At 45.8% G+C, this 27714-nt stretch overlaps 1 protein-coding gene across 1 annotated transcript in view; it reads right to left on the reverse strand.

Moving 5' to 3' along the window:
* Positions 1 to 27714, reverse strand: part of TENM4 (teneurin transmembrane protein 4) — a 382101-nt gene that overhangs the window by 259335 nt on the left and 95052 nt on the right. Inside the window, 2 exon segments of the mRNA XM_090265745.1 lie at positions 21149 to 21299; positions 21301 to 21359. Coding sequence (XP_090121871.1) covers positions 21149 to 21299; positions 21301 to 21359 — 210 coding nt within the window.

Here is a 27714-nt window from a genome sequence, read left to right on the forward strand (position 1 = left end):
TCACCTCCTGATTAGCAAGAGATCTTTCTAGTAGGAAATATGACCATGCTTCACCTTCATCAAAACCTTCCATTTCCATGGCTCCACACTATCTATCTATAGAACCAAGTGGGAACTCTTTAGCTTAACATTTAAGATTCTCCCTCCTGCAACAATCCCAGGCTACGCCTTTCTATTATCTACCCCCTGGGCCCCTGACCATTCAACCTAGGTGCCTGTCTTTAAAAAAATCTTATTTTGAAATAATTTCAGATTCATCTGGAAGCTGCAAAAGTAGTACAAATTGCCCGTGTCCCAGTGGTAACATCCAGCCTTTTCTAAATGACACTCATTATCTCCTAATTTGAATTACCTCTCAATCACCTCTCTTTAAGGGCCATTTCCATGTCTGATTCACCTTACCAATCAATAAAGCATAGGCTCAGTGGGTCCCAGACTTTTGCATTTCATGGTAAAGTTTTTTTTTTAAGTCAAAAACCAAAATTAACAAAATGTACTCCTCGTTGCTTCACTGGAAAGGGACTTTTCCATAGGAAGGACAATGTTAGAATAAGAGATAATGCTGATGAAGAACTCCCTACGTAGGCCATTCTGATTGTCTCTTTTGTTGGTAGCAGGACCCCTGTGGGCAAGCACAACAACCCCTCATCTGGTAACCACTGCGTTAGCTGAAGACATGGCAAAGGAAGCCAAGGAGGGATGCCTGCTTTCCAGAACTTTGTCAGCTCTCTGGTGAGGGGTTTGGGGACGTCTGTAATAAAGGCAGCTCCAGCCAAGCTTGGAATATAATCACTTCTAGCATTGCCACACTAGACTTTCCCTTGTTTTTATGGCGAAAACAGACGTGCTAATTAGGCACAGCCACTGCATTCAAAACCAAGAGTCCATTTGGAATTCCCACTTTTCTCTTCTGGCAGTAACACCTTTTTACAGTCTAAGTGGCAAACACATTTCTGTGCACAAATGTCTCTCATTCTGGGGCTGGAATCCACGTGGCTGCAGTGACTTTCTACAAGCAGATAAGGGTAAAGGAAATCACACATTTCCATGGCCTCCTGCCGGTTCCTTTCTCCTTCTCTGCTACTTCAGCTGGAACGGAGATGAATTTTCCTGCAGCACTCCGTCTCCAGAGGAACACTTCACTCTCCACACGCAGCTGAGCTTTTCACAGGCTTTAAGAAGCCAGAAAGATCTTGCTCCAATGCAGAGCTGACCATGTCAGGGCTCCGCAATGGCTCACTGCTGCCTAATGGAATTAAGCTCAAACTTTTCAGCCCAATCTTCTAGGCCCTTCACAAAGTGGCCCCAAGGCCTTTCTAGTTTATCATGAGGGAGGAAGGAATGTGGGATTAGCCATTGCTCTTTGGTGTCCCTAGGTATCTTTGTTCAGGATGTTCTTTGTGCCTGAAAATTATTTCCCAGCTCTGTCTGCTTGGAGAACTCACATTTATCCTGGAAGAATCAGCTCAAGTGCCAACTCTTGACTGCAGCTTCCCTGATCCCCCAAGACAGAATTAATCTCTCTGTTCTCTCCATTCCTACCAGCCTGTATTATTAGTAAAATGGTTTAAAACTACTTGCCTCATGGAGTTTTAAGGTTAAATGTAAATGAGAACATTCCACAGCACTTACATGTCAGTATAATTGTTGCTGCTGCTATTGTTAAAAACAACATTAAAAAATCTGCTTGCGTACTTTTATGTCTATCTATTAGGCTATGAGCTCAGAGGGGGCAGGGTTGTTCCCAATCTCTCATCTTCAGCACCTAGTACAATGTCTGTTTGCTGTATACTAGGAGTGAAATAAATTAATTTTCTTTGACACTCAAGTAATGTTTTCACTAGAAAATGTATAAAGGAGGAAAGTACAAAGGATAAAACCCAAAAATATATCACAGCCACAACACCCAGTTATAACTCTGTTAATATCCCTGGTCTATTTGCTTCTAGTCTTAAACATATGTAAACATATATTTATCAAATTAGGTTCATACTGTACAGTTTTCTATACAACATTTACCCCCCACTTAACATTACACTATAAGAGTGTTTTTGTATCTTTAAATGTTATTTGGAAACATGATTTTAATGGCTATCTAAAACTTCATCAAATGGACAGAAATAATGTTATTTTTACCAACTTTCTATTACTGGACATCCAAGTCATTTTCGGTTTTTCTGCTTTTGAAATTATTTGTTGAGATGAATTGTAAACTCTTCCATGGGATAGACTAAGTCCCAGATTAAACAGAGGAAAACCCAAACCCCCTTTAGGAGTGGTGATGTGGTCTAAGAAAAGCAGAGGACAAATCTCTCTTCCCTGGAGCTGGCTTAAGTGTCTCTTGGAAGGACTAACAGACATGCATGGATGAGTTCACTCAAGAGGGTGACCTGAGAGTGGGCTCAGACTCAAGTCTGGCTCTTCCCCTCCCATCCCCCTCCATTCTCGGTCCCATTAACATTCCTCCTGGGAGATGGCAGATCCAAAGGACAAACAGGCATTGTTGGGACTCAAGGGCCCTGAGAATGGGCCCTGTAATCTGAGCCCTACCAGCTTGGATACGGTTGGGCAGGTCACCCTGGGGACGCCCTGGTGACAGATGAAAGTGCATCTCAGAGCCCTGGATTGTGTTTCCAGGGCACAGGTGTGGGGGGATTATCTTTCTGACAAACCAAGCACTTACCCCAATCTCTACAGCTGCTTTCTCTTCTCTCTCTGGTCCTAGGCCTACCAGAAATAGCACCCTCAAGCCATTCTCGTTGAAAGCCAAGAGCTGTCTTCACCTGAGCCCCTTTGCTTAAGAATAACCAAAAGAACCTGACAAATTGCCTCACTTTGTCCAGTGAAAGAGTGAACAAACATCCTGCACTCTGAGTGCCTGTGCAGCCTGTCCCCTGAAGCCAGTGGAGCCAGGAAGCCCTCTCTTCCCAGGAGCCTCTGTATGGTGGGCTTGCCACCTGGGAGCTACCTGACCTTAGGCAAACTGCTCCATCTCTCTGAGCCTCAGCTGGCTCACCTGTGAAAAGCGAATAATGCTGGTGTCCCAGAATTGCTATGATAATTAACCCTTTGAGTGCCAACATCGCTGAGAGCGACGCTGACAAATTTTCCCAAAAGTGCCAGTGTCGCTCCCAGTGACTCTTTTCTCGATGGCTATGCACGTAAATAACAATAGAATAATTTGTACTTTATGTTTTGTTCTCTTTTTTTGTACCTCAGGTTATATATTGATATACAGAGAAGGAAAACTCTGACTCCAAAAAACCTCCGCTGCCTTGCGGCATACCTCTTCAGGGGAAAGGCTAAGGGAGTAAACCCCGACAGAAAATCCGGAGCCGGAGTCCCTAAGGCGGTTTGACGTTGTAGTCAACACCGGCAACTCCTGCGGCGCACCTGAAGTCAAGCTGTATTGACTCCGTCTTTCCCTTGGATCCTTCAGCTGCGAAGAGAGGGGGGGTCTGCTGCATGGGCAACAGCAGACCCTCCATATCACCCTGCCCAGGCTCTGTAGCTTCAGCTTCACTGGAGAGGACACTCCAGCATCATCGCAAGATGTCGATTCAACACGGGAGGAGACAGATACCGTGTCACTCCCGAGTCGGACTGCACAACCATTCTCGGCGGTGCAGATAGACTCTTATGAAGCTACACCATCGTCTCTCGAGACGGACAGCTGCCGACGACGATATTGATATAATTTTTTCCCATGTTGATCCAAATTTCGAATTACGCATGGCACTCAAAGGGTTAAATGAGATAAGAGACACAAAGGTGCTTAGGACTATGGTGCCTAGCAAAGGTGCTGCTGTGGAAGAGTGCAGAGCTGTGAAAGAGGCCAGGCATGTTTGAGTTTCACAAAAAGTGGCACACTGATGGCCGGCAGGTGGGCCTGCATGCAGGGACCTGCATAAAACCCTTGGCCAGGCTGCCCTGGGGAGGGTGGGGAAGGAGTTAGTGTCCAACAGGGAAAGGCTGTTCTTCTGTTCAGGTCTTGGCACTACCCATTTGGATATGACTTGGAAATTGTCTGGCCTCAGGGCCGGGAGGCAGGAAGGCAAGTCCTGGCAGGGTGCCAGCTGAGGTCCTGCTAGAAGCAGGTGCTGGGGCAGGGGAGACATAGGAACATGGTCCACTTGGCTCTTGGCGCCCACCCCAACGCGCTGTACAATCCAGAGCAGGCTCTCCCTGCAGACCGAGGCTGCCCTGACTCATTCTCACCTCGCAAACCTGTCCCTGATGCGGGCAGCAAGCTGACTGTGACAAAACACAGACTGCATTCTTGGCCTGTCTTTAGCCAGATTTCTTTTTTTAGAAAGTTCAACATTTTCTGAGCAACTACTATGTGCCAAGCACTGTGCTTGACACTTCTGTGCACATGATGGCACTGGATGGGTTACTCCCATCCCTGAGCAGAAGTGAGACTCAGGGTGATGTGGTCTTTCAAACATGGGGACGCGTGGTGTGAGCCACACAGGACAGCCCAGGAGGGCCGCTGTGGGCTAAGCAGCCAGCACGCCTCTGGGGCACAGGCTGATCCACCTCCCACTTCTCAGATCCCTCATCACTCTGTGGGCACTCACGGGGGAGTGTGTCTTCCAGGAGCCTGTGTGCGGAAGGACAGACCCTTCTTGTGTCTACCACATGCCAGGCTCCCTGATCCCCTTTTCACAGATAACTAACTACCTGAGTCTTGCAAATGCCACCCTGCCCCAAGGTATGAATGATCATCCCTATTTTGCAAAAGACAAAAATAAGACTCAGAGGGAGACAGATGGCCCAATGGTATGAGGCTACAAATTGGATGAATGGCGATCTGAGACAGTTCTGGCTGACTTCAAAGCCTGTGTCTCTCCTCAAAACTGGGGGTTTCCAAGAGGATCCCTCAAGGCTGAGAGTGCTTCTGGCCTTCAAAGTGCAATGGGAGTCTGGACCAGACTCTTCAATCCAATGAAACTCTCTCCTCAAAAGCTGGCACAAGTTCCTGTAAGGGTCTTTATCAGACTCCTTCCTACTCTAGACATTTGCCTCTGCTGCTGGCCCTAAAGAAGGGAACCTCAGCTAAAGATACCTCATGAGTGTGTACCTTTCAGACAAGAAATCTCATCTGCTCCCAGTCTGCAGGGGGCAGCCCCCCAGCTGGGACAGGAGGGCCTCCAGGAATGGGGTAATATCACCCTCCAACTTTTGGGCAATTTTTCAGTCCTGGAAAAGGCATGTATCAGAGGATCTTGACTCTTGAAAAAAGAGACAGAAAAGGAAAGGAACCCTGGTGCGGGGGGTGAGGGGCTGGCACTGGGTGTGAGCAGCAGTCTTATTCCCAAAATGCAGAGAGTAGAAATGTTCAACCCAACCTGCAAATGAGCAGGAAGCAAGTCCAGCTCCTTTCTACCTTCATCTGCCCCTGTTTGTGTATTACGTCCTCTGCTCAAGCAGGAGAAACACACAGTCAGCAAATACATGTCCTTTAATTGCCTGTCATAAATTCCCACCTGCCTAGAAGGATGGTGATTTTTATGTCATATTGGAAAATCCTTTCTTTTCTAGGAAAGAAATACACCTAGGTCTTCAGTGACAGTGCGGATGACCTGTCTGAAAGTCTTGACAATCCATGTGCGCTACTTCAATGTGCAAAAATACAGTCAAGGATCTCGGTACTAAAATCTGAAAAAATTGAGAGTCAGAGATGGTAAGGAAATATTTGTATCTCTGTCTCCTATCCTGGTCTTACAATGTTTCCCATTACTAAATATTCTATTTACCACGTGTTTTAGTAACAACATCCTCTGCCACAACTTTTTGGGAAAATGCCTTGTGCACTTATGCATGTCTAACAAGCTGGCCGCGCTGGAGGGCATGCTCCAGGGATGGCCTTCCTCAGTCTCTGTTTGTGTGGCTCTTGTATCTTCACAGGTCTTCTCTCACAGAAGCCACGTGACAGGCTGAGAGGCCAGCAGAGCAGTGGTCTCATTCTTCCCTTTGAGTGCCGTGGAGGTAGAGTGACCTCCCAGGGTCACACAGTTATTGGGGGCAGAGCTGGGAGTGGAAGTGTAAACCCGCAGAGGACAAACTGGTGACCTGTGGTGACTCAAGTTAAAATGCTGAACCTTTGGGGAAGCAATTGGGGGTTCTTAATCTTGACTCAAGCAGGAGAAAGGAAGGAACCTCCTCTGGTCCACACCTTCCCACCCATCTCTAGCCATTCTTGCCAAAAGCAACAGGTCAGCAAAAGTTGTCTCCTTTGCCTGACACATATGCATGTCTAGCAGGTCCTGGACTCTGAACAAAACAGCCTGCCCTGTCTGAAGGAGCTACCTACCTACCTTGCTTATAACTAGCAAGTTCCTTGTCATTCTCAGTGTCCTCCCAGCCCATCAAACCCCTAGTAGCTTGGAGGGCTAGGAGAAGAGACAGCTTCCAAAGGGCAGAAATCACAGTGCATTTTCATCATCCACTGGAAGGTCTGCAGGGCAGGGCTTTTGATATCTGCTGGCTGCCCTCGTCCGTCATTCCTGGTGCTCAAGAACAACACTTGAGAGACAGGCCTGGAGATTAGGAGCCTTCCTCTTCTCAGATTTGGTATGAATCGCAGCCCTGTTCATTGACTGCTTCATTTGCTAGCTGCTGGGCTAAGAGTTTTTCATAAAGTGTGCTGATTCCTCACTCACCCTGCTGGGTTGGTTTATGACACCCTATTATACAGACAAAGCTACCAAAACTCAGAATGGATTACTAACCTGGTTGGGTCCCTCTGCCAGTAAGTGGCAGAGCTGGGATTTAAATCTAGGTCTATGTGACTTAAAATCCTATTCCCCCTTATAGCAAAAACTGTTAGTAATAGAATAAAATCAAATTATTTTCCTGTGACTTCCAATGTAATTTCTCTTCCATTAAGAACTATATTTTGGTTACCTTTTCGATAAAAGAGTAATTTTTGAAAAACTTTTCTACACGATCAGATAAGACAACTATTCTCTGCAGATTGCTATGTATTTGACACAGTCTGATGTAATCAATAAGACAATATTGACAGAGTGTCCACTTTGTGTACAGCCTCCATTCTCTCAATGACCACACACCCAGTTGGGGGCAGCCCTGTGATAAATATGATCTATAAATAACCAAGAGACTGAAGCTCAGCATGGGGAACCAACTTACCCAAGGCCACAGAATTTCAGGGTTCAGACTCAGAACCCCACATTCCCCAGCTGCAACAGAACCCTTCCAACCACAAAAGGCAGCAGCTTCTGTCCTTGATTGGATTGTGGTCTGGGTTCAAGGTAGGGAGTAGGGTTGGGGTTGGGGTAGAATATTTGGAAAAGCAGGAGACTGAAACTATTTTAATCCCAAACACTGCCTCCCTAGAAAACTAACTAGAAAGGTCTGCCTTTACAATCCAGAGGAGTTTTTCATGTTTCAGCTCATGCTGAACTGTTTTATGCTCTAGCTATAAACTTTCGACAGAGAGGTTGTGGGGCAAAGCTGGCCCAACGTTAGCTATGGCTGCGCCGCTGTAAAGCTCAGGTTACGAGGATCACTCCTGGTGCCAAGGCAGTTTAACAAGTATAAATGTACATAATTCGTTCCAGTTGTCCTGTCTCAGCACAGAAGGGCTGCTTCTGGGGTGGGGCTCCGCACACTCCTGCCAATGTGGTTCCCATTACTGGCTCCGGGGCCTCGCTGAAGCCCCTCCACGCCCAGGAAGCGCCTGTTTTATCACAACTGCTGAGCTATCAATTCTCTGTAAAGGTTCAGAGGGTTTCTATGGTCTGAGTTCTCAAAGAGGGGGAGGGTGGGATCTTGTTTAAAAAATGTGACCACATCTCACCCGTGCCAAGAAACCTTCCTAAAAACTAAGCTGCTATTGTCCAATCTCTTCAACCTAAGAAAAATCTCCCCCGCTTTGTATTTTGAAAACTTTTAACCTTACAGAAAAGTAGAAAGAATAGCATAAAAAACACCCGTAATTTGTCAATTGTGAGTACGTAGCCACATTGCTTTATATCTATCTCTATATATAGTCTGTCCAAAAGGTATCCAGCCATGTACTATGAAAAAGAGACATTTATTGAAGAAGATACAAGAGACAAGAAACACTGTACATAGGACAATGATGCCTCAGTCCCCTTCAAAGTAGGCACCTTGGGACCTTACAGTTCTCCCAATCGCCATTAGCTGCCCAGTCATGTTTTCCTGAATCTCATCAGCCATCTGAAACGCCTTCCCTTTCAAAGGTGATTTTAGTTTTGGGAAAAGCCAGAAGTCACAGGATGCCAAATCTGGGCTACAGAGAGGCTGAGTCACCTGGGTCATTTGATGTTTCGACAAAAAACTCTGTACAAGAGGTGACTGCATAAGCAAGAGTGTTGTCATGATGAGGCTGCCAATCACCAGCTGTCCATAGCAGCAGCTTCTGAATCATCCAAATAGTTTCTGTGAAGGAATGTTCAAGCTTAATGCAAAATCTGATGCAGATTCGTTGCTCTACTCGCTCAGTCATTTTGAATGTGATGGCCACACGGTACACATGCTCACTCAGTGGCGTCTACCACCCCCACTGACTAGTACAGTGCAGTCATCACTGTTCATGCATGTGCATTCCAGTCCACTCTCCTTGGCTGGTGGTTATATTGATGTCTCATAAACCATTCTCATTATATTAACAATGGCTAGACTTTTTCTGGATATACTAGATATAAATATAGATATATAAAATTAATTGATTTGAGAGAGAGAGAGAGAGGGAGAGAGAGAGAGAAACATGATTTTGTTGTTTCACTTATTCATGCATTCATTGGTTGAGTCTTGTATGTGCCCTGACTGGGGATTAAACCCACAACCTTGGGGTACTGGGAAAAGGCTCTAACCAACTAAGCTACTCAGACAAAGCTTGGGTGTTATAATTTTTTAGCCTTTTTTAATCGAGAGCAGCCTCCCACTCACTAAGACTTCCAATTCCGTTTTTTCATGATACCTTTTTGGAAAGGCTAGGCCAGTTACCCATAGACTGCTGTATACTCTGGATGTGTTTGATTGTTTTCTGATGATTAGACTCAGGTTAAATATTTTCAGAAAGCACGTCTCATGTGTGATGGAATGTACTTCTCATTTGACCACTAAGTGTCACCACTTGTTAAGGTGATGATTGAGTCCTGATCTCCCAGCCGTAAAGCAACCTTTACCAATTGTAATTAGCACATAATCTATGATGCAAAGTCCAACCTCTTAAAATCAGTTATCTAAACTGTTTCTGTCCTCTCATCTTCCATCTGTCCTCCTCTGGGGTTAGCCCCGATATCCTGCAAATGTCCTTGTCAAGGTCACCAATGGCCATCTAGGTGCCAAATCAGTGGGCACTTTTCATATGTGCATCCCTGAGCCCTCAGGCCCCCAGCCTTGAGGGCAGGATCTATGTCTTAATCAAGTCAGTACTCCTCAGCTTAACTCAGTGTTTGGCACCCAGTAGGTGCTCAAGAAATCTTTGTACGATGAGTGAATGAATACATACAATGAGAGAAGGTTAGAACTGGGAATCAGAAGGCCTGGCTTCAAATCCTGCTCTGCCACCCTTCATACAATGAAAGGGTTCATTTAAATCAGTAGTTTTTATATTTTGAAAAAATATTTAATATTCAAAGTGTTTTTTTTAATTTTTAAAAAATGTATTGATTTGAGAGAGAGAGAGAAGGGAGGGAGGACGACAGAGAGAAACATCGATTTTTGTTGTTCCACTTATTTATGCATTCATTGGTTGCTTCTCGTACATGTCCTGACTGGATATGGAACCCACAACCTTGGTGTATCAGGACGACACTCTAACCAACTGAGCTGCCTGACCAGGGCCCAAAGTGTTCTTTAAATAGCATCTTACTCAGAAGCAAATGTAGGACAGACAAAAGGAAGCTGCTTTGCTTGAAGCAGGTAGTGAAGGCCACATGAAGGCCTCACTTAGAGTCAGGGTTTGGGGAAGGACTGAGAGGTTCAACAAGAAGGGAATGAGGTAAATTCTAGTGGGTCCTGAGTGCCGGCCTAAGAAGTGTGAACTGTAATCTGTAGAGCTAGGTTTCAACAGTGAAAGGGGCTGCTGGGAAATCAGTCTGGTCACTGCACATCTGAAGCATTTGGGGAGGGAAGAAAGCAAAGCCAAGAAAGCACAGGGCAGAGTGGGGCACGGGGTCACCAGGGAAGTCAGGAATTAGCCCTTGTCCCTCTCTGTCTCAGTTTCCTCCTCTGAAGTCCTTTGTCCTTCTAATCCTCTTTTGAGTCTTTCTCCCCCGTTAATCTAAGTGTTTCTTCTTGCTGGGCGGGAGCAACGCAGGACTAGATAAAGAGCAGGGCTAGCACTGAGTGCAAGGGGCAGGGGCCTCCCATGCTCTGAGGGGCTCTGGCCATGTGCTGAGTGATTCAGTGACCTGAGAAGCTTGTCCATTGTCTGAGCTTTAAAGGGCCACTGCCCCTTACTATTAACCCCCCTCAGGACAAAGGCCATAACCAGCTCAGACAAATAAGCTGCTTAGGCAGGCCTCATGCATCATCTTGTCACCCACACAGGGACCCCACGGGGGTGTCTTAAAAGAGCTCGGAGCCAGAGTGCAACTCGGCAGTTTCCATTCAGGGGGGATTCTGGCTAGGGGTCGGGGATTGATTGCTGCCCAAGTGTGCGTGCAGCCTCCTCCTCCACGCAGCACGGTGGGGTCGGTGAACGAAGCCTCTGATCTCCTGGGGAGGCTCCCTGAGAACTTTGGCTTCCCGAGGGTTGCCAAGAAAGGGGTAAGAGGACTGTTAAAGAGAGAAGGGGGCCTGGTGGGGTGAGAAGAGGTTGGGTTGAGGGGCCAGGCACTCCTGGGATGCAAAATGGCACTTATATCTTGGCTGAATTATTGCACATTTCTGAGACTCAGTTTGGTAAAACAGTAAACAGAAAAACAATGATAACAATAACAGCAGTTTTCACTTAAGGCTTCATAATAACCAGGTCCTTTGCTAAATACTTCTCATACATAATTTCACATGGAGTTCTAACAATACCTATGAGGTAGGTATTATTATTACCCCTATTTTACACAGGAGGAAAAATGGTAACTCGGAGGTTAAATCATTTGCTAAAGATCTCAGTTGGTATGAGGGAGCCAAGATTCAAACCCACATTTCTTAAAACTCGTCCGTCCTGGAGCCCAGCCACCATACAGGTGTAGCGGGACAGGTGCAGCACTGAGCACAGCACCTGGCACCCTGTAGGGGCGCAGTAATGGAACCTGCTCTTCAGTTACACAATCCAAAGGTGTGTGAGACCCTCCTCCGCTCCTGAGGCTACCCTGCCACCCCCCAGGGCCTCTCAATAAGCTCTGAAGTGAATGGGACATAGAGCAGCAAACCTGTCCTCAGGCCCCGCTGCTCCTTCCCTCCTCCACCTCCAACTACGGGAAAACTGAGACTTCTAAACAGGCTGCTCCCTGAGGGTGGGAAGAAGGTAGGGTGTAGATGGGCCCCTGGCACCAGCTCTTTCTTCACAGAGAGGAAGGTAGCCCTGCCTTCCACACTGCACCTGCAGCAGCAGCTCCTGGTGTCCCCTTCACATGTCCCCTAAGCACATGGCTACATGGAGGGCAGATGATCACTGGTCAGAACTCTACAGCAAAGGAGGCTACACAAAGCATGCACTTAAAAAAAATCTGCTGAAAGAAAGAATGAATGAATGGATGGATGGACAAATGAATGAATGTTTAGGAAATAAATGCCGCAAGACCCCACATTTAGGCTGGGAGAATTTGCACACAAATAACTGAGAGCAAGTACGAACATCTAGGCTTCTCCTTATACCAGAGCTCTTGTCTTCATCTGCTCAGGACGGGGGTCGGGGAGGCATTAGTACTTCACATATGACTTTAGGGAGGACATGTTTCAGTCCATAGCAGCCCTATAGATCCATAAAACTACAGCTTACTTCCGGGTAGAGCCTGACTGTGTCAACTTGCCTGTGCCTCTCCGGGTGTTATCCCCTTTCTCCAGAAGAGTCCCTACAACCTCCTACTTTGCATTAAACCTCTGCAGCCCCCCCTACACCCTGGTGCTCTCACCTACTTTGTTCCCCTCATGGGTGCCTGCTGTAGGGCAGAGCTGTTTAGGTGTTAGTCTCCCTAACAGCATACAGGCGAGTGGACTGCCTTCTATCTGCCACAGACCTTGGCACACAGTAGGTCTTTAATAGTAACATGCTGAACTGAATCAATTCTGAAAAGTCAATAAGCTTCATCTCTTCCCTTATTACTTCAAATCAGAAAGACCTTCCCCTGTTCTCATTCTAAATGGATAAAGATATTTTTATGTTCAAAAGCCTTTGCTCCCAGTTATTTCCAGATATTCACCACAAAGAATGTCCTCTCCCCACCCCATGAACTGGGCTAGTTTGCTCTGGCCGTAGCTCCTAGCAGGAGTACAAAAGTACAAAACTGAGTAGCTAGAGAGCGCGGGAAGGGCTCTGTGAGGAAGGGCTTCGCAGCCCTGCTGAGGAGTTAGGTCCTGAGCGGCCAGCAGTGGGGGGACCCGCAGGGAGTCACCAGAGGGCTGCAAGGTAGGCATCTGGGCTTTGGAGAGTCACTGGGGACAGTGTGAGAACGGATTAAAGGGAGAGAGGGGAAGCAGGGAGGTCAATGAGGAGAGAAGGCATAGTAGGAAATGTTTTGGTTAAGGGGAGCAGAATTTTTTAAAAACTAGCAAACAGATCAGGATCACCTCAACTTCCATTTTCGCTTAGTCTCAGGATGACAGCAGGCAAGTGATCACAACTTAAATATTGATCGGATAACCTCCTCGCCAACTAAAAACATACCCCATTCTCAGCCAAGATCAAAGAGGAGACCCGTCAACACTGAGCTCGAACTGCAGTCTCAGTGTCTCAGATGTCACCCCATCGCACCTGTGAAACAACTCCCAGACTGCTCTTCTTCTCCGCCATATTGCAGAAGGGCAACCCTGGTGAGAGAGGTGAGGTCAGGTGAGGTCATCCCGCTAGTGGGGAGCGGAACCTGATGCACATCAGGTGTAAATCCCCCAGAGCTTGATGGTAGCTAAAGAGGGGCTTCTGGAAGTGCAAAATATATGTCTTGTTGTTAGGCTGTGCAGCAGCTTCCCAGAGTTATTTATAGAAATATGATCCGTTCAGGAGAGAGGGAGTGAAGCATAAATGAATTACCAGTTATTTTCCTCTCCTTTCAACTCTGGGAGGAAGGCCTGTTGACCAGAAGGAAAAGGCATCATAGTGTTTCATCTCAGGGAACTGTGGGGAAAGGAAGGCCAGGCAGGGAGCCCCAACAAGAAAGGCTGAGGCCGGGTTGCCAAGACCCCTTGCTGTGTTTGTTTAGCTGCTGCCTTGGGCTCACTCCCCTGTACTCAATCTCTGGAAATCACTAGGAAAGGGGAGGGGAAGTAAAGCTTAGGACTCCAAGGCAGAGCTGTTAATTGTTGTACCTCCTCCAAGCCTAGAGGGACGAGAATATTAGGGATCTATCTATCTTCCAGAGATATCTGTCAAAAACGTTTGGGTTCCAGAGGAATAAGGACACTAACACTCATTGGGCACCTATTTTGTCATGGCCACCATGTTAGAAGTCCTGCCCATATTTTCTCATGTACACAACAATTTTGTGAAGCACTATTAAAACCAATACCAATTTTACAGAGGAGGAACCTGAGACCCTGAGAGGTTAAGCAACTTGCTCCAGGCCGCACAGCATGGCAAAGATCGGTAGACTTTGGTAATCTTTCCCTCCTTGGTTCTACATTAGGCTGTTTCTGTTTTTCTTATGACTTCAGTCCTTTTAGGCCTTTAAAGCAGAGGGAATGTTTTTTTAGTTGTTTAATCTCAAACACCTATATAAATAATGGCAGTTCCGAAGCAGTAGGAGGAGGGGAGAGAGAAGAGCAAGGGGAGGGAAGAAGAGAAAGCCACATGGTTTTCTGGTCCAAACTGGGAGCCATTAACCAGTAATGAGGGATCCGGCTGAGCTCAAAGGACTCAGCTCAGACCTGATGACAGGGGCAGAGGGCAGGAGGCTGCAAGGGGGAGGGTGAGAACAGATATCCAGAAAAGACTACACTTAGGAAAGGAAAGAAGGGTAGGTTCTGGGAGCAGCATGAGATGTTTATTCTCAAGGTGAGCAGGCTTTGGGGGGTGCAGCACTAAAAACCTAGATGGAGTACTAGCAGGAGCCATGCTGCTGTGTATCCTATGGACATGATGTTGGGTGGCGTTAGTGTGAACAGACCTTAAATCACACTGACACTCGCATGCAGGACAGCTTCCATTTTCTTTCAATCCTTTTGATGATGTGGAGAAGCAGGTCTCAGTTTGGTACTAGTGTTTTTAACACCTAACACTTGCCAATGTCCCTACTTAACAAAGAGAAGCAAATCTCTGCTCAGTGTCCTTGAGCAGGCATTCTCTCTCCAGAATATGATAACCTGCTTTCACAGTATTTATTTTTACAGCTACCCTCTATTTATGGCAAGTGAATTGCAGCAGTAATATAAAATTTCCTTGGAAAATAAATAAATTCATTTAGGTTAAAAAAAAAAAAAAAAGCAGTTTAGAAGGAAGTAAAGTAAATAGCCGTGTAGGTGGGCACACTGCTCAGTACAGACTGACGGCGACACACCAAGAACTAAGCCAGCCTTGGGAAACGTTGATCTGATTCAGTTCTCATTGTCCAGACTAGGAAGCTAAGGAACCCAAGGACAAGGCTCTCGCAAGGTCACGCTGTATGTAGGTTAGGGGCAGTGCGGGGCCCAGAAGCCAGGTTTGCTGCTCCAGGCATGCGCCTCTTCACAAGCAAGTTTCCAAGATAACTCAGGCTGGATAAGGGCGCGGCTTCTCTGGGCAAGGTTTACAACGGGAACACCGAGCTGACACAGAGGGCAGTGGGCCTCGCCGGTCGGACTGACCTGGCTCTAAACCGTGGGGCTGCTTTTCGCTCTCTCACACTGCCTCTTTCGTCCTGCACACAACACTGCACACAGCACTCCACATTTGGCCAACCTCATGGCACCGTGCTGCAGATCCAAAGAGATGACGGATGTGAACGTGCTCTGGGAACACCAGGGCTACGCAAATGTTAGTTATGCTAACTAACCTCCCAAACTCTCCTTGGCCTCCTTCCAGGAGACTCTTCAACAGTCTGGGCCCTGAAGTGTCAGGAGATGCTTTAAGATGTAGTCAGGTGTCCACAAGGGCACCATGGAGCAGGCCACTGACATTTCAGCGGGGACACAAACCAGGCTTAGTTTCCAGATGGAAAAAGCCTGGACACCCGGCTAATGTGCCTTTCTCGGGGGTGGTCTAGGAATTCCTAGATCCAATCAAGGCATACACCAAAAATGTTATTTTTGTACCTTTTAATGCAGTGGTATTTGGGGAAATTAGTGGAAAAGAAGTTGCAAAAAGTCTACAATCCTGTCATGTGAGTGACTAATTAGAAGGCTCTGTTTTTCCCAGGCCATTCGATTACATTAATTCAAAATGTGACCTGTTTATTTTGCAAGGTCAGGAAGAAGCCTTACCTCCTAGGAAGTCAATGTGGCAATTAAATTAGAGTCATCAGAGCTTGCCTGCGGTAATGTATCAAAAAGGACTGTGTAAACTGTACAAAAACAGAGGTGAACCCCATGTGGTTGTCCTCACTGCCCCCAATTATGGGGGCATAACCTCCTGTCCCCAGTGGGAGGCCACAGGTGAGGGCTTGTCTAGTTGAGGAAGGTACCTGGTAAGATAGAAAGGGCCTGGAGTCTGGGGCCATGCTTTGAACCTTGACTCTGCACTTGGGCAAATTGCTTCATCTCTGTGAGTCTCTGCAGTTACATCATGTATGTGGCTCATTGCACTGTTCCTAGGGGTGTGGTTGTGTGGGAGGGGGATGGTGGAAAGAAAGAAGAGAGAAAAATCAATGTTCTTTTCAATTCTGATTTTAGTTTAGTACCCACATGGGTTCAGCACTGAAGATACAGCTGTGGACAAAGCGTATCTCAGGGAACTTGGAGTTGAACGAGGAAACCAGACATGGGAATAATCAGGCCTCCAGATTATTAGGGGTAATCTGTATAGAAGACAGCAGGGTATCAAATAAAAGAGGGTTCATACACCCTCAGTTCCTTAAGAACTCAGAGTTGCTGAGTTCTAGACTTCAGAGAGTGAAATACTTGGCCTTTACTCTCCTGAATTCCCAGGACTGTGAGCCAGCAAGCTTGTTGGCACTGGCCTCCTGAGCTCCCATGTGTACAGCGGAGGATACCTGGCCCTTCCAAATACTCTTAATGGATAAACAACAAGCCCTTCTGTACAGCTTCCCAGTTAGCAACTTGCACCTGTATTGTGCCTTGTAGTTATCAAGTTATCAAATTGTCTCTATAACCGTGGACAAGTTACTAAACTGTTCTGATGCCTGAGATTCCCTAGTCTTAAAAAGCACAATTCAGGGTCACCATCCATTAGGCGCCATTCTAAAAGTCTAAGACTGAAAGTTTTATCAAAGCTCTTTTGGTGGGAAAACCTGATCTGAACTGACATGAGGCTCAGTCTTATAATTATCATAGGTTTCCTGTAGAAATATTAAAGTCTGGTTACCATTGACCATCCAGCACTCTAGGGATTTTAGGTAGAATACAGTACATGTACTCCATTTCCTCTCTTATATCTGGACTTCTCTGAATTTTGAAAAGATTCTGACTCCAAGAGTTTCATTGAAAGGATTTTGACCCTATAAATTAGATATTTATTTTATAGAGTATCTGCTTAGAATGCCCTTTACCCCTCATTTGTCTTGAAAACATCCAAAATATTTCAAATGTCATTATGAATGAATGAATAAAGGAAGAACTTTTTTTTCTTTTGTTACTAAGAGTTAGGTGCTTTACTACATGGCTGGTATAAGAATTTATTGACCAACAGGAGTCTTTTGATGCAAGGGAATTGAGAGAGTTGCCTGAAAACTTCACACACCCTAGTTAGGTCCCTTTACTCTTGGAACTGGGGAAACATAGAGACCCACGTAGCTGCAGCTGGTATGCAACAATGGAAACAGGTCCCATGAAATTCACAGTGAAAGGAGACAAAAATCCCACTGGACCTCAACAGTAGGAAAAAGGCACAATTTTGCCTTCTGATTTTCACAAGCTGACTTTAAAGGACCCTAGCAGACTCCCCCAGGGAAATCTGGATTGGTTCTAAATTAAGTTGAATTTTTAGTTTTGTTTTAAGAGCACACTTTTGGAAGCAGCTTGCATGCATAGCAGTGTTTCCCATTTAGAAAGAAAAATAAACATTCCTCCATTGGATTGGCAGTCAAAACAACAAGCCCAGCAGCTTAAGACCCGAGAAAGTCAATGAAACTGCCAGACAACAGTGATGCTGAACAGTGTGACCAGCCTGAGAAATCTGTAGCAGAGGCAGGGAGGGCTTGGTGCTGGGAGAGAAAAAAGGCTCTCTCATGAAGCAGCACCAAAAGTTAATCTGCAAGTCATTTGATATGATTTGAAAATCCTACAGTACTCACAAAAACACAATGGAACTACTCCACTCCATGGTATCAGATAGATCTAGGGTTCAAATCCAGACATATCATATAGAAGCTGTGTGATTTCGGGGAAGTTACTGAGACTCTCTGGCCCTCTATTGCTTTAATGAGACTACAAATGGCTATGTCACAAGGTAAATAAGAAGTTTAACAAGATTCAATGAACTAAAACATCTCTGACATAAGTGCTTTATGAAGGTTTGTGGGGTAATAGGAATCCATCAAGTTGGAATTCTTTTAAAAAGAGCTTTATTTTTCTTTCCTTTTTTTCTTCTCTCTCTCTCTGTCTTTATCTCTCGTGTGTGTGTGTGTGTGTGTGTGTGTGTGTGTGTGAAATTCCTCTTATTGTCTCTAGCCTCCTACTAAAGAGAAGACATAGAAATAACAGGATCTGGTACTGGGAACAGAACAAAACAAATCAAAAAAGGAAAAATAAATAAATAAAAAGAAAATAGGGGCTCTGGGATCAAGTAGGCTTGGGTCTGAATCTCCGCCATGCCCCTTAAGAGCAATGGAGATACAAGCAATCATTGGCCTACTGAGAAGATAAATGGGAGCTCAAATAAGATAATGTAAATAAAGAAAGGACACACACAGAAGGTGCTGATTACATATAAATTCTCCCACCCACCCCTACCTCACCTAGGCTGTGAGAAACTGACAGCTTTTATGAGTTATTTATTCCCTAACCCTCTTCAATATTAACCCCTAAAATTTTAAAGCCCTTTTACTTTAGAATTAGAATTTAGATTGAAACAATTCACGGAACATTTAATATTTATTCTGAAGTTTCTATGCGGTAGGGACGAATACCTACTTAATCCTAACCCCTTCCTTAGCTTTTCAGCTGTGATTCATTGATATTTAAGCAAAATCTTTCTTTATATATATCAGGCCATTTCTACATGGTTCTCCTTGGAGATGGATTAGGATTTTGATGACAGAAAGGCCTACTTCCCCTGTTCTCTTTTCCGCAGGGACCTGAAGCAGTTCTGTGGTGCCCCACGTGTTTTCCTTGCACTTTACACGAGGATTTTAGCAGGGCAGTTCTGAGGCATCGCAGACCCAGAATCTCAGCCTTTGGCTGGAGTTGACACAGCTGTAAGCAGAGGGCCTGTTGGGAGCCACTGGGAAGACTGATTCCCAGAGGGACAGCCTCGTGTGCAGGGCGCTGAGGCAGCTCTCACCACAGGAAACCCATCATTTTCACCCTTTAGGAGTTAGAGGGGCCGCCGTTGTCATGTAAAGTACAGTCTATATTAGGTCTCAGGGGAGCAGGCCTCTCAAGGAACTAGAGCAATTGATCCATTTAGGATGGTCTCTAAAACCTTAACTTACTGGAAGAGGGTGTGGGTGTGACTTTAGCATTTTAAAACTGCACAGCAACCTTGAAAAGTTTCCCCCCTTCATTTATGGAGCAACTAGTGATCTGAAAAGTTAGGTACTTCGCCCAGGGTCGCAGATCTGGGACTTAACGTCAGGAGGTTTGACTGTATGGCCTTTGCTTTCCTGGCTACATTGTGGTTCTCCCATAGTTCGGACTGCTTGCTTGCTCATTCCTTCCTTCCTTCCTCCCTTCATTCAGTTTACACTACATAAAAATCATCTGCAAGACCATGCACCGAACTGTTAAAAGTGGTTATTTCTGAGAGGAAGGATTACAAGAGAATTTCACTTTTTACCTTTCTATGTTGTTTGAATGTTAACCTGCGCTGTTCCTTTTATAATGGATTAAAAATAATACAGACAACCCCATCAAAATAATTTCACATTATTTTCATGAAAAAAAAGCAACCTAAAACATTTAATGGACCCACTATGTACCAGGGCCCACTCATCTTCACTTGCTAACACTGGGCACATGCCAGTCCCAGCAGGTTCTTTAGCTCACAGGAGACCCCTCAGCTTGGGGTCAGGGATGGGAAGGTAGCAGGCAGGGTCCAGATGTAGGGCAAGACTCACTGGCACTATCGTGACCCACCAACCCTGGAGCAGCAGACCTACGGACCCAGGCTCTCCCTTCAGGCCTGGAACACATTCATTACCAACCTTTAGAGTGGCACGCTCAGAGCAAGGCCCCAGGGAAGAAATCCAAAGAGTCTCCAGGTCCTCTGGGGGCAGGGGCACAGAGGAGCATAACTGAGCGTAAAGCTGTAAGCCAAAGTCCTCCCATCTTCCCTGCACGTTAGTAATGCAATAATGTCATTAATTTGCTGCAACTTGCAACAAAGTGATTGCTCTTGTTTAGTTAATCAGCAAAGGGGGAGATAAACAATTTTAATCTCCTTCCTTCTCTTTTATCTGCAAGACTTATTTACTCAGAAATGAACAAAGAATTTATATATATATATATACCCCATACACACACATAAGTTTAAGAAGACTACAGGCAGGGACACCTCAGTCAGCACCACATGCCACTCATAAAATCTGAGTACCTTAGAGATTCCTCCATCATTGGCAACTGAGGAAACTGAGACCTAGAGAGAGACAGTGATTTGCTGAGGAAGGAATCAGTGAGCCACAGACCTGGGACTGAAACATAGGTTTCCTCCCCCCCAGCCCAGGGTTCTTGTTTCTGTGCATAACTTGAAACGAAAGCAGCTAAAAGGTACAGAGAAGTGACATCCAACCACCAAAAGGACAACGCCTTCAGGGAGCACAGGGAAAAGGTCCTAGAGGATGGTTTGGCTTTTGCACAAGGAGAATGCAGGGATTAATACCATGTCAAATGAGAACCATCAAGGCCAAAGATCACGCTGATATTCAAAGAGAGCAGAGGCTGTAGAGCATCCCCCTCAGAGGCTTATAAAGAAGTTGACTGGCCTCTGCTGGACAGAGAGGGCAAGCACCCAGTCCCAGGTGACACAGCACCTGATCAGCCTGGAGATCCTCCACCTTCCCCCCAACCCTCTTGCTCATTCTCCTTAGAAGAGAGTCCATATGGGCACATGGACGCTTAAGCCCAGGGGCTCTCTCTGCAGCCAGCATTCAGCCCTGCAGCTGCTTGAACTTCAGGGCCCTCTGTCTCTGGGCAGTGTGAAACTGGAACACTTTCAAAGCCAGCACTGAATTCAGGTAATCTCCTTCCTCAGCTTTCTCGTGGTTAACCAGGACACTACAATACCGGTTTCTTAGGCAGGGCTGTAAGGAGGATCTGAAGCAACAAGTGGCAGGACTGGCACAGTCCCAGGCACATAGTAGGCAGCCAATTGGTGCTGTTTTCATTTAAAACTCCTTCTCTGCCTGTGTCCACCTTTGTATTTTTCCTGCCTCCGTTTCTACCTGATGCTTCTGTCTCTCCTTGTGTCTGTCTGTGCATCTCTGTCCATGCAGCTCTGTGTGCCCCACATCTGTCATGCGGGTGGGGACAGCAGCCCTCCAACCCGCGCACACCCCAGCGGCACGCAGCCAGGCAGGAGCGGGGCTGCCCGAGCTGCGGAGCCGCGCCAGGCCCCCAACAATCCCGAACGCCCCATGCACCAGGCCCTTCCACCCCTGCAAGCGGCCCAAGCAGGCACATTAATCAGCATCACGAACGGGAAAAAAAACAAACGCACAAAAGTTTGGAAGAAAGAGGGACTTACCATTCGCTGCGACCCCCAGGCTGGCGGAGCCACTTTTAACTAAGAATGAATTAGGGACAAACTCTTCCTCAGAGTCTGAGTCCGGGGTTGGCTGGGCCACACCGTTGCCTAGCAACCGCCTCTGGCTCTCATTGGCCGGAGGGGAGGGGGGGCGGGGAGGGGGACTGCTCAATAGGGGTTGATGAAGCGGATGAACAATGCAAGGGAGCACCTGCGAACCACAAAGACAAACACAGACAGAAAAAAAATAATGAAAATTGGTATTGAGGCACACGGGGATGGGGAGGGGGGAGCAAAATAAAACACGCATCAACGGGGTAGGGGGGCTCCCAACACTCGTGGATCTACTGCACACGTGGCCCGGGGGCGGGGCTGATGCTGCTGAGAAAGAAAGTTGGTGCAAACTCCTTCTGAAGAGCAGGGGCCTCGGTGCAGAGAAGTCTGCAAGGTTTGGAAAGAGGGCACCCTCGAAAACACAGGGAAGCCCTTCCTGCTTTCCCTGTTCTCTAAGAGAGGCCTGAAAACCTGGGGTCTAGTCCTGGCGCACCTTGTTATCTATCAAACAGCTGCTCCCTCTCTGAGCCTTGGTGGCCTCACTGGTAAAATGAACGTGGTGGCAGTGTCCCTGCAAGCTGGCGTTCTGTAATGTCACAGAACTGAAATGATGTTCTTATGAGCGAGATTTTAATCGGACATGCCTGAAACAGGTTCTGGCCCTCATAAAAGGTAGAGAGCGCTGGCGAGAATAATCCAGGGCCCCTCTCTACCACTGAAATTCTAGGATTTCAGCATTCTAATGTTCTACTTTACTAAGACTCTAACATGTTAAGATTCTGAAACCCTGGCACTCTCTGCAAACTCCTCAAGAGCAATAACTTTAGCAGCCTTTTCCACTTCTCTATCCCCAGAATCTAGTATAGTGCCTGGCACATACTAAGCACTAATGGCTTGCTGAATAGGTGAATTCCAGGTGCCTAACATACTAGATCCTTAAATGCTAAGAGTCTCAGATGAAAGAATGCTATCATTTTAGGACACTAATATTCAGGGAGTCCCACAATGCACTACATCAGCATGTTTGACTCTAGGTTTCTGACATGTCAGGAACCTATGATTCTAAAACCCCAGCTTTCCTCAAGTTCTGTGAGCATACTCCCAACTCTTCAGAAGGAGAAAGTGAAATCCTAGGACAAGACTTTTGAGATTAGATAATTTATAGCCCTATCAGTGGCTGGCCTTCAGACATGTGCAGTACATCGTCTACAGGGGAGGGAACATAATAAGCACAGACATGTAAAAGTTTACATACAATACAAGACATTGCATCCACACAACAGCAAGGGCTGCCTCTCTTCTCCCACCTTCACTGATAGAAGTTTTAAAACATAATCAGAGACTGAATCCTAGGAAACATATTTGCAGCCCAGGCATGTGATCATAAGATTTGGCAGGGCTGTTAGGGAAAGGTGGCTCAGAGACCTGATGATTGTTGAAATTAAAAAAAAAAAATCAAATTAAAAAAATGGTTTTTTTGTGGTCTGTCCACCAAGAGAAGCTCACTCAGTCACAGTCACCAAATCCTGCAGGATGCTGCAGGCTCTGTGACTCTTATGTCAACCCATGTTTGGCATTTTATACAGTTGCCGTGTCTACCATTTGGCTGGTTCATATAAGAGCAATTGAGGCAGCATGGATCAGTGACCATGGTACAGCCTCTGTGTGACTTCCTTCTCTGTTTCAGTTTCTTAACCTGAAATTCTGAACTGTGATTTACCTCAAAATCATCCAAACCAGAGTTTGCACCTTGAGAGAGCCTTTCCCGACAGGTCACTCGCTACAGGGGTAATCACGCCCCCCTCTAATCTTGTCTTTGGTTCCAACATCACGTTGGCCCGGCTATATCTGTAGTTATCTGTAGCCATCTCACACATTATAGTATACAGCACATTCGTAGGGTTCAGTACATTCTTGGAGCGGGCTTTGGAGTTCAACAGAATTGGGGTTTGCATCATGACCTAGCCTCCCATTAGCTCTACGATCTTGGGAAAATGGCTTCCAGTCCCTCATTTGTAAGTTGGGTACCCTTCCCCCCTTACACAGATGTTGTGAGAACTGCAGGTACTAAATGTAGCCCACAAGGCACACGAGGAAGCAAGAGACCAGGGTCAGTGCTCACCAAATGTTTGTTACATTGAATGAAACCACCCCATGGAGAAATCTATTCATGGCTGGTCCCAGTTTTAGAAAGACTTTTTCGATCAGGATGCATTTATTAAGCAAAATACTTTCATTTCCTCATCTTTTATCAACCAAAGACATCTTACAATCTCTAGTCAGAGGTTCTGATGAGCCTGAGATAATCAGCACCACACCACATGCTGAGTTGTTATAATTTCAGACAAAAGTTAAGAAATATGATATGTTGTTTCAGGGTATTTGTTACAGCCTCTTCCTGAGTCAAACTTTACCAAATAAATAGTTCCAGAACTAAGTCAATTGTTCCCTTCCAGACTTCAGAGACCCTGGGCTGAGAACAGCACTGTGCCCTCCCAGGCCTCGCACCGGTTTCCTCTCCCTTCCACCCAATCCCCCAAGAATCATCCAAACTAGTGTTCCTGAATCACTTCCAGCCTCCAGGGTTGCTCTGAATACCCTGACCCAACATGCAAAGCACATAACCAGGTACTGGGCCCCTTAGTAAGTAAGCAATAACTCAGGAGGTTTCTGTGAAATACAATGCTATTAGAAACATGTTAAGTCTCTCCCTCTCATTCATCAGCATCTACAGAAGCAGGGCAGTCATATTAAAAATATAGTCAGTCATATTAAGAGATCTTACATTTGACTTTTTAAATTTATAAAGTTTTATTTTTGTATGTGCTCAATCTTAGGAACTGTGGATATTTGACTTTTTAAAAGATTTTTGCCTGAGGATATGTTTCTTGATATTTAGAGACAGAGGAAAGGAGACAGAAAGGGACAGGGGAGAGAGGGAGAAGGGGTGGGGGAGGAAGGAAGGAAGGAAGAAAGGAAAAAAGGAAGGGAAGTAGGGAGGGAGGGAGGAAGGAGGGAAGATTGATTGGTTGCCTCCCATATGTGCCCCAACTGGGGATTGAACCCACAACCTAGGTATGTGCCCTGACCAGGAATCAAACCCAAAACCTTATGGTGTATGAGACGACATTCCAACCAACTAGCCACCCAGCCAGGACAACATTTGACTTTTAATTACACTGCTTGCTAGCTCAGTACACGTGATCTTGGGCAAATTATTTCACCCTTGTGCCTCAATTTTCTCATCTATATAATGGAGATTTAAAAAAAAAGAACACCTACTTCACAGCGTTGTACTGAAGATTAAAGGAGTTAAAACAGGCAACATGTTGAGAATAGTGTGGCAGCCAGTAAACACCTAATAAACGTTAGATGTTTCGATGCGTCAATGTGTGTATATAAAGTAAGAGCACTGGCTTTCTTCATCTTTTCTTTTTTACAAGTGCAGTGCATGATTGCAAAAGTATGGGAAACACTGTTTCATTCCACAAACACTTCCTAAACATCTACTGATCTGGCTAGAAGGTGAGAGTGATCCAAACTGTGAGACAGACTCAGCCCCAAAGGGTGGGTGAGGAGGGAGAGCGTCACTCGGAGGTCTGAGCAAGGCAGTGGTGGGACCTTTCAGAACAGAAGACAGCCCAGTGCACTGAGAAGATGGAAGGCAAGAGGCTCATTTCAACAGGAGGATCTGGAAAGGTTTTCCGGAGCCATACAGGATTCCAATGAGAAGAGATGGGGCATAAGCATCCATCACACAGAGGGGTGAACACCCGAAAACCTGGCTTAAGGTTCTTATCCTTTCATCCTCTACCTGGTATCTGGGTCCCCTCACCCATCCCTTATTTCTCAAGTATCATGTATTAGTTACCAGTAACCTCCCACCAAGCCTACTGAGATATGCCAGCCTGCTCCGCTTTCCAGGAACTCACTGCTTTCTCTTTTGCCCAAATACGCTGAGTTGCACAACTTCAGGGCACATGGAATCCATCTGAATGGCACTCCTTGGAGCACAACTACAAAGTTTTGCCTGAGTTTTTTGCACATGCTCTTCCTTCTCCCTGAGCATTTCCTTTCATCTTCCATTTTCTTCATTATTACCACCCCATGTGTCTCACTAGCTCCCACTCATTCTTCGGGCTTAATCTCATGGTCACCTCCCCCAGGAAGGACTCCCTAATGTCTTCCTGGGAGCTCCCACAGCTCCCTGTACTTTTGCTGTTGCGACACTTTCCATACTATAGTGTTTACTTGTCTGTATCCGCCTACTAGCCTGCCTGGCTTATCCATTACCTCATTCTCAGTGCCTAGCACAGTGTCTGGCACATAGGAAGCATTGGTAAATATTGGTTAAATGAAGAAAGGGAGGTAGGAAGGAAGGAGAGTGCCTGGATTATGGAACAAAAGGCCTATGTAAAGAGAATAGTGAGAAATGAGTCTCTGCACAGTAAATTTAGGACTTGAACACAAAGAGAAGAAAATCAGACCTTAACTGGGAGGTGTGGAAATTTTCATTTATTTATTTTTTATTTCTCAGAGAGAGAGAAGATGAGTGGGGGGTCGGAGAGAGAAACATTGATTTTTTGTTCCACTAACTTATGCATTCGTTGGTTGTTTGTTGTCTGTGCCCTGACCAGTGATTGGACCCCTAACCTTGGCTTATCGGCGCAATGCTTTAACCAACTGGGCTATTTGATCAGGGTGAGTTGTGAAAATTTTTTGAAGGCAGAAACCTGTGCTTTAGAGGGATCTGTTCTTTAAATTTAAGGCATCTGCTCAGCCGCCCAGATCTCCTTTCTAATTGGCTCAGCTCAGCCAGGATGTTTAAAGTCAACATGATCTGGGTTTGCCTGCTGGGTGGGTCCCAGATACACGTTCATTTAGTCAAGTAAGGATGCCTGATGCCATGACACAACGAAATTGGAGTTTAGGGTTGCCTTCCCATGTATCCTGGTCATCAGCTTAAGGGAGCCTGGTATTATTCAATTTCCCATTGCTCATGGTAAAAAAATGGACAAGATGATTGAAACAAACCTCCTTACATCTCACCCCAACAACTAAGGGGGCCAGTGAAGGGTGGAGGGGAGCCATCTAAGTCTCTAGCTCTAAGTAGATGAGGAGGGGGAAAGAAAGCAACAAAGTGACAAGTGCAGGCCTACCCATATGGTTGGGGTGGGGCGGAGTGGGGTCAGGAATAAACGTTCGCAGAGCTCCTCTTGGAGGCCAGGAAGTTGGGCAGGTGATTTACAAGATCTTTCCCTCATGACAAATCTATGGTTAGGAAAATTCATCCCCATTTTCAAGGTCAAAAAAAAATGGAGGCTTAGAAAAGTCACATAATTTGTCACAGGACCTGGGTAAAAACCCATAACTGCAATGCTGTTTCCATGAAGTGGTGTGAACTAAACTGATCAGCCCTGGTTTTGAGTAGAAAAAGGGAGATTCCTTTCCATCCACTGAAACACATCTAAAGTGGAAAGACCATAGGCTTCCTATCTCATAAACCAGGGATCGAAGCCCAGTTTCACACATATGGATGACCTTGAGCAAGTCACTTACTTCTCAATTTTCTCCTTTGCAAAATGGAGTGCTAATACCCACTGCAAACAGTTGCTCATGGATTGATGATATTGTGTTTGTATGAACCTGGGCAGTCTCATTGGAAGCACTCAACCAACATTGATTGCCTCTGCCATCCCTCCAGCAGTAGGTCTTTCATAGTAAGAAGAGAATGGTTTGGGGACTAAACAATTACAGATCTACAAGCCTGCCCGTGACACCTTTCTTGAAGTGTGTTACTTGCCGAGGTCATAAAAAGAGGAAAAGTGTTAGGAAGGCAGCCATGATACATGAAAAAATGCATGAAAAGGGAATTCTGAGATCTGCCTTTGTGTGGTTTGATGGTAGCTTTCCTTAGCACCTGAAATGCAATCTATAACTAGGGCAAGATAGTTCTCAAGGAAGAGCCTTCTATCATTCTGGATTCTGGGTATGTCTTTGGGATACCCCAGGAGACTAAATTGTGAAGGGCTAGCTGATGAACAAGTTCATGACTATGTCAAAGAAAGAAAGCCCACTAACAAAATGCACTTTTAAAAAAAGCACTTTTCTCAGCAGTCTGAGAAATCCATCTCAATACCCGAACAGAATCTTACTGATCTATATTGAACCCCATGTAGGCTACAGTACTGAAAATCCTGGCCTGTTCATACAGTGGGGAAACATGAGTCCCTGTCTATAAAACCAGAGCACCAGCTGTGTGCTGTAGGGAGAGCACTTTCTTCCCAGCCAGTTCCCTGGATTATTACTGCAAGAGCCTCCAATAACCTTTAACCTGGCAGCCCTGCATTTTAGAAGCCAGTATGTCACATGCCTTGTATAATGCCCAGTACACAGCAATTAATAAACAACACTGGTGAGGGGGGTGGGGAGTGGACCAAACAAAACCCTTAGACCCACACAGGTACCTCATCCTGAAGGAACCCTGGGCTGATGGATTCACCCTTTTGGAA

Source organism: Furipterus horrens, unplaced genomic scaffold (assembly GCF_987537825.1).
Source record: "Furipterus horrens unplaced genomic scaffold, mFurHor1.1.pri manual_scaffold_2, whole genome shotgun sequence".
Lineage (NCBI taxonomy): Eukaryota > Metazoa > Chordata > Mammalia > Chiroptera > Furipteridae > Furipterus > Furipterus horrens.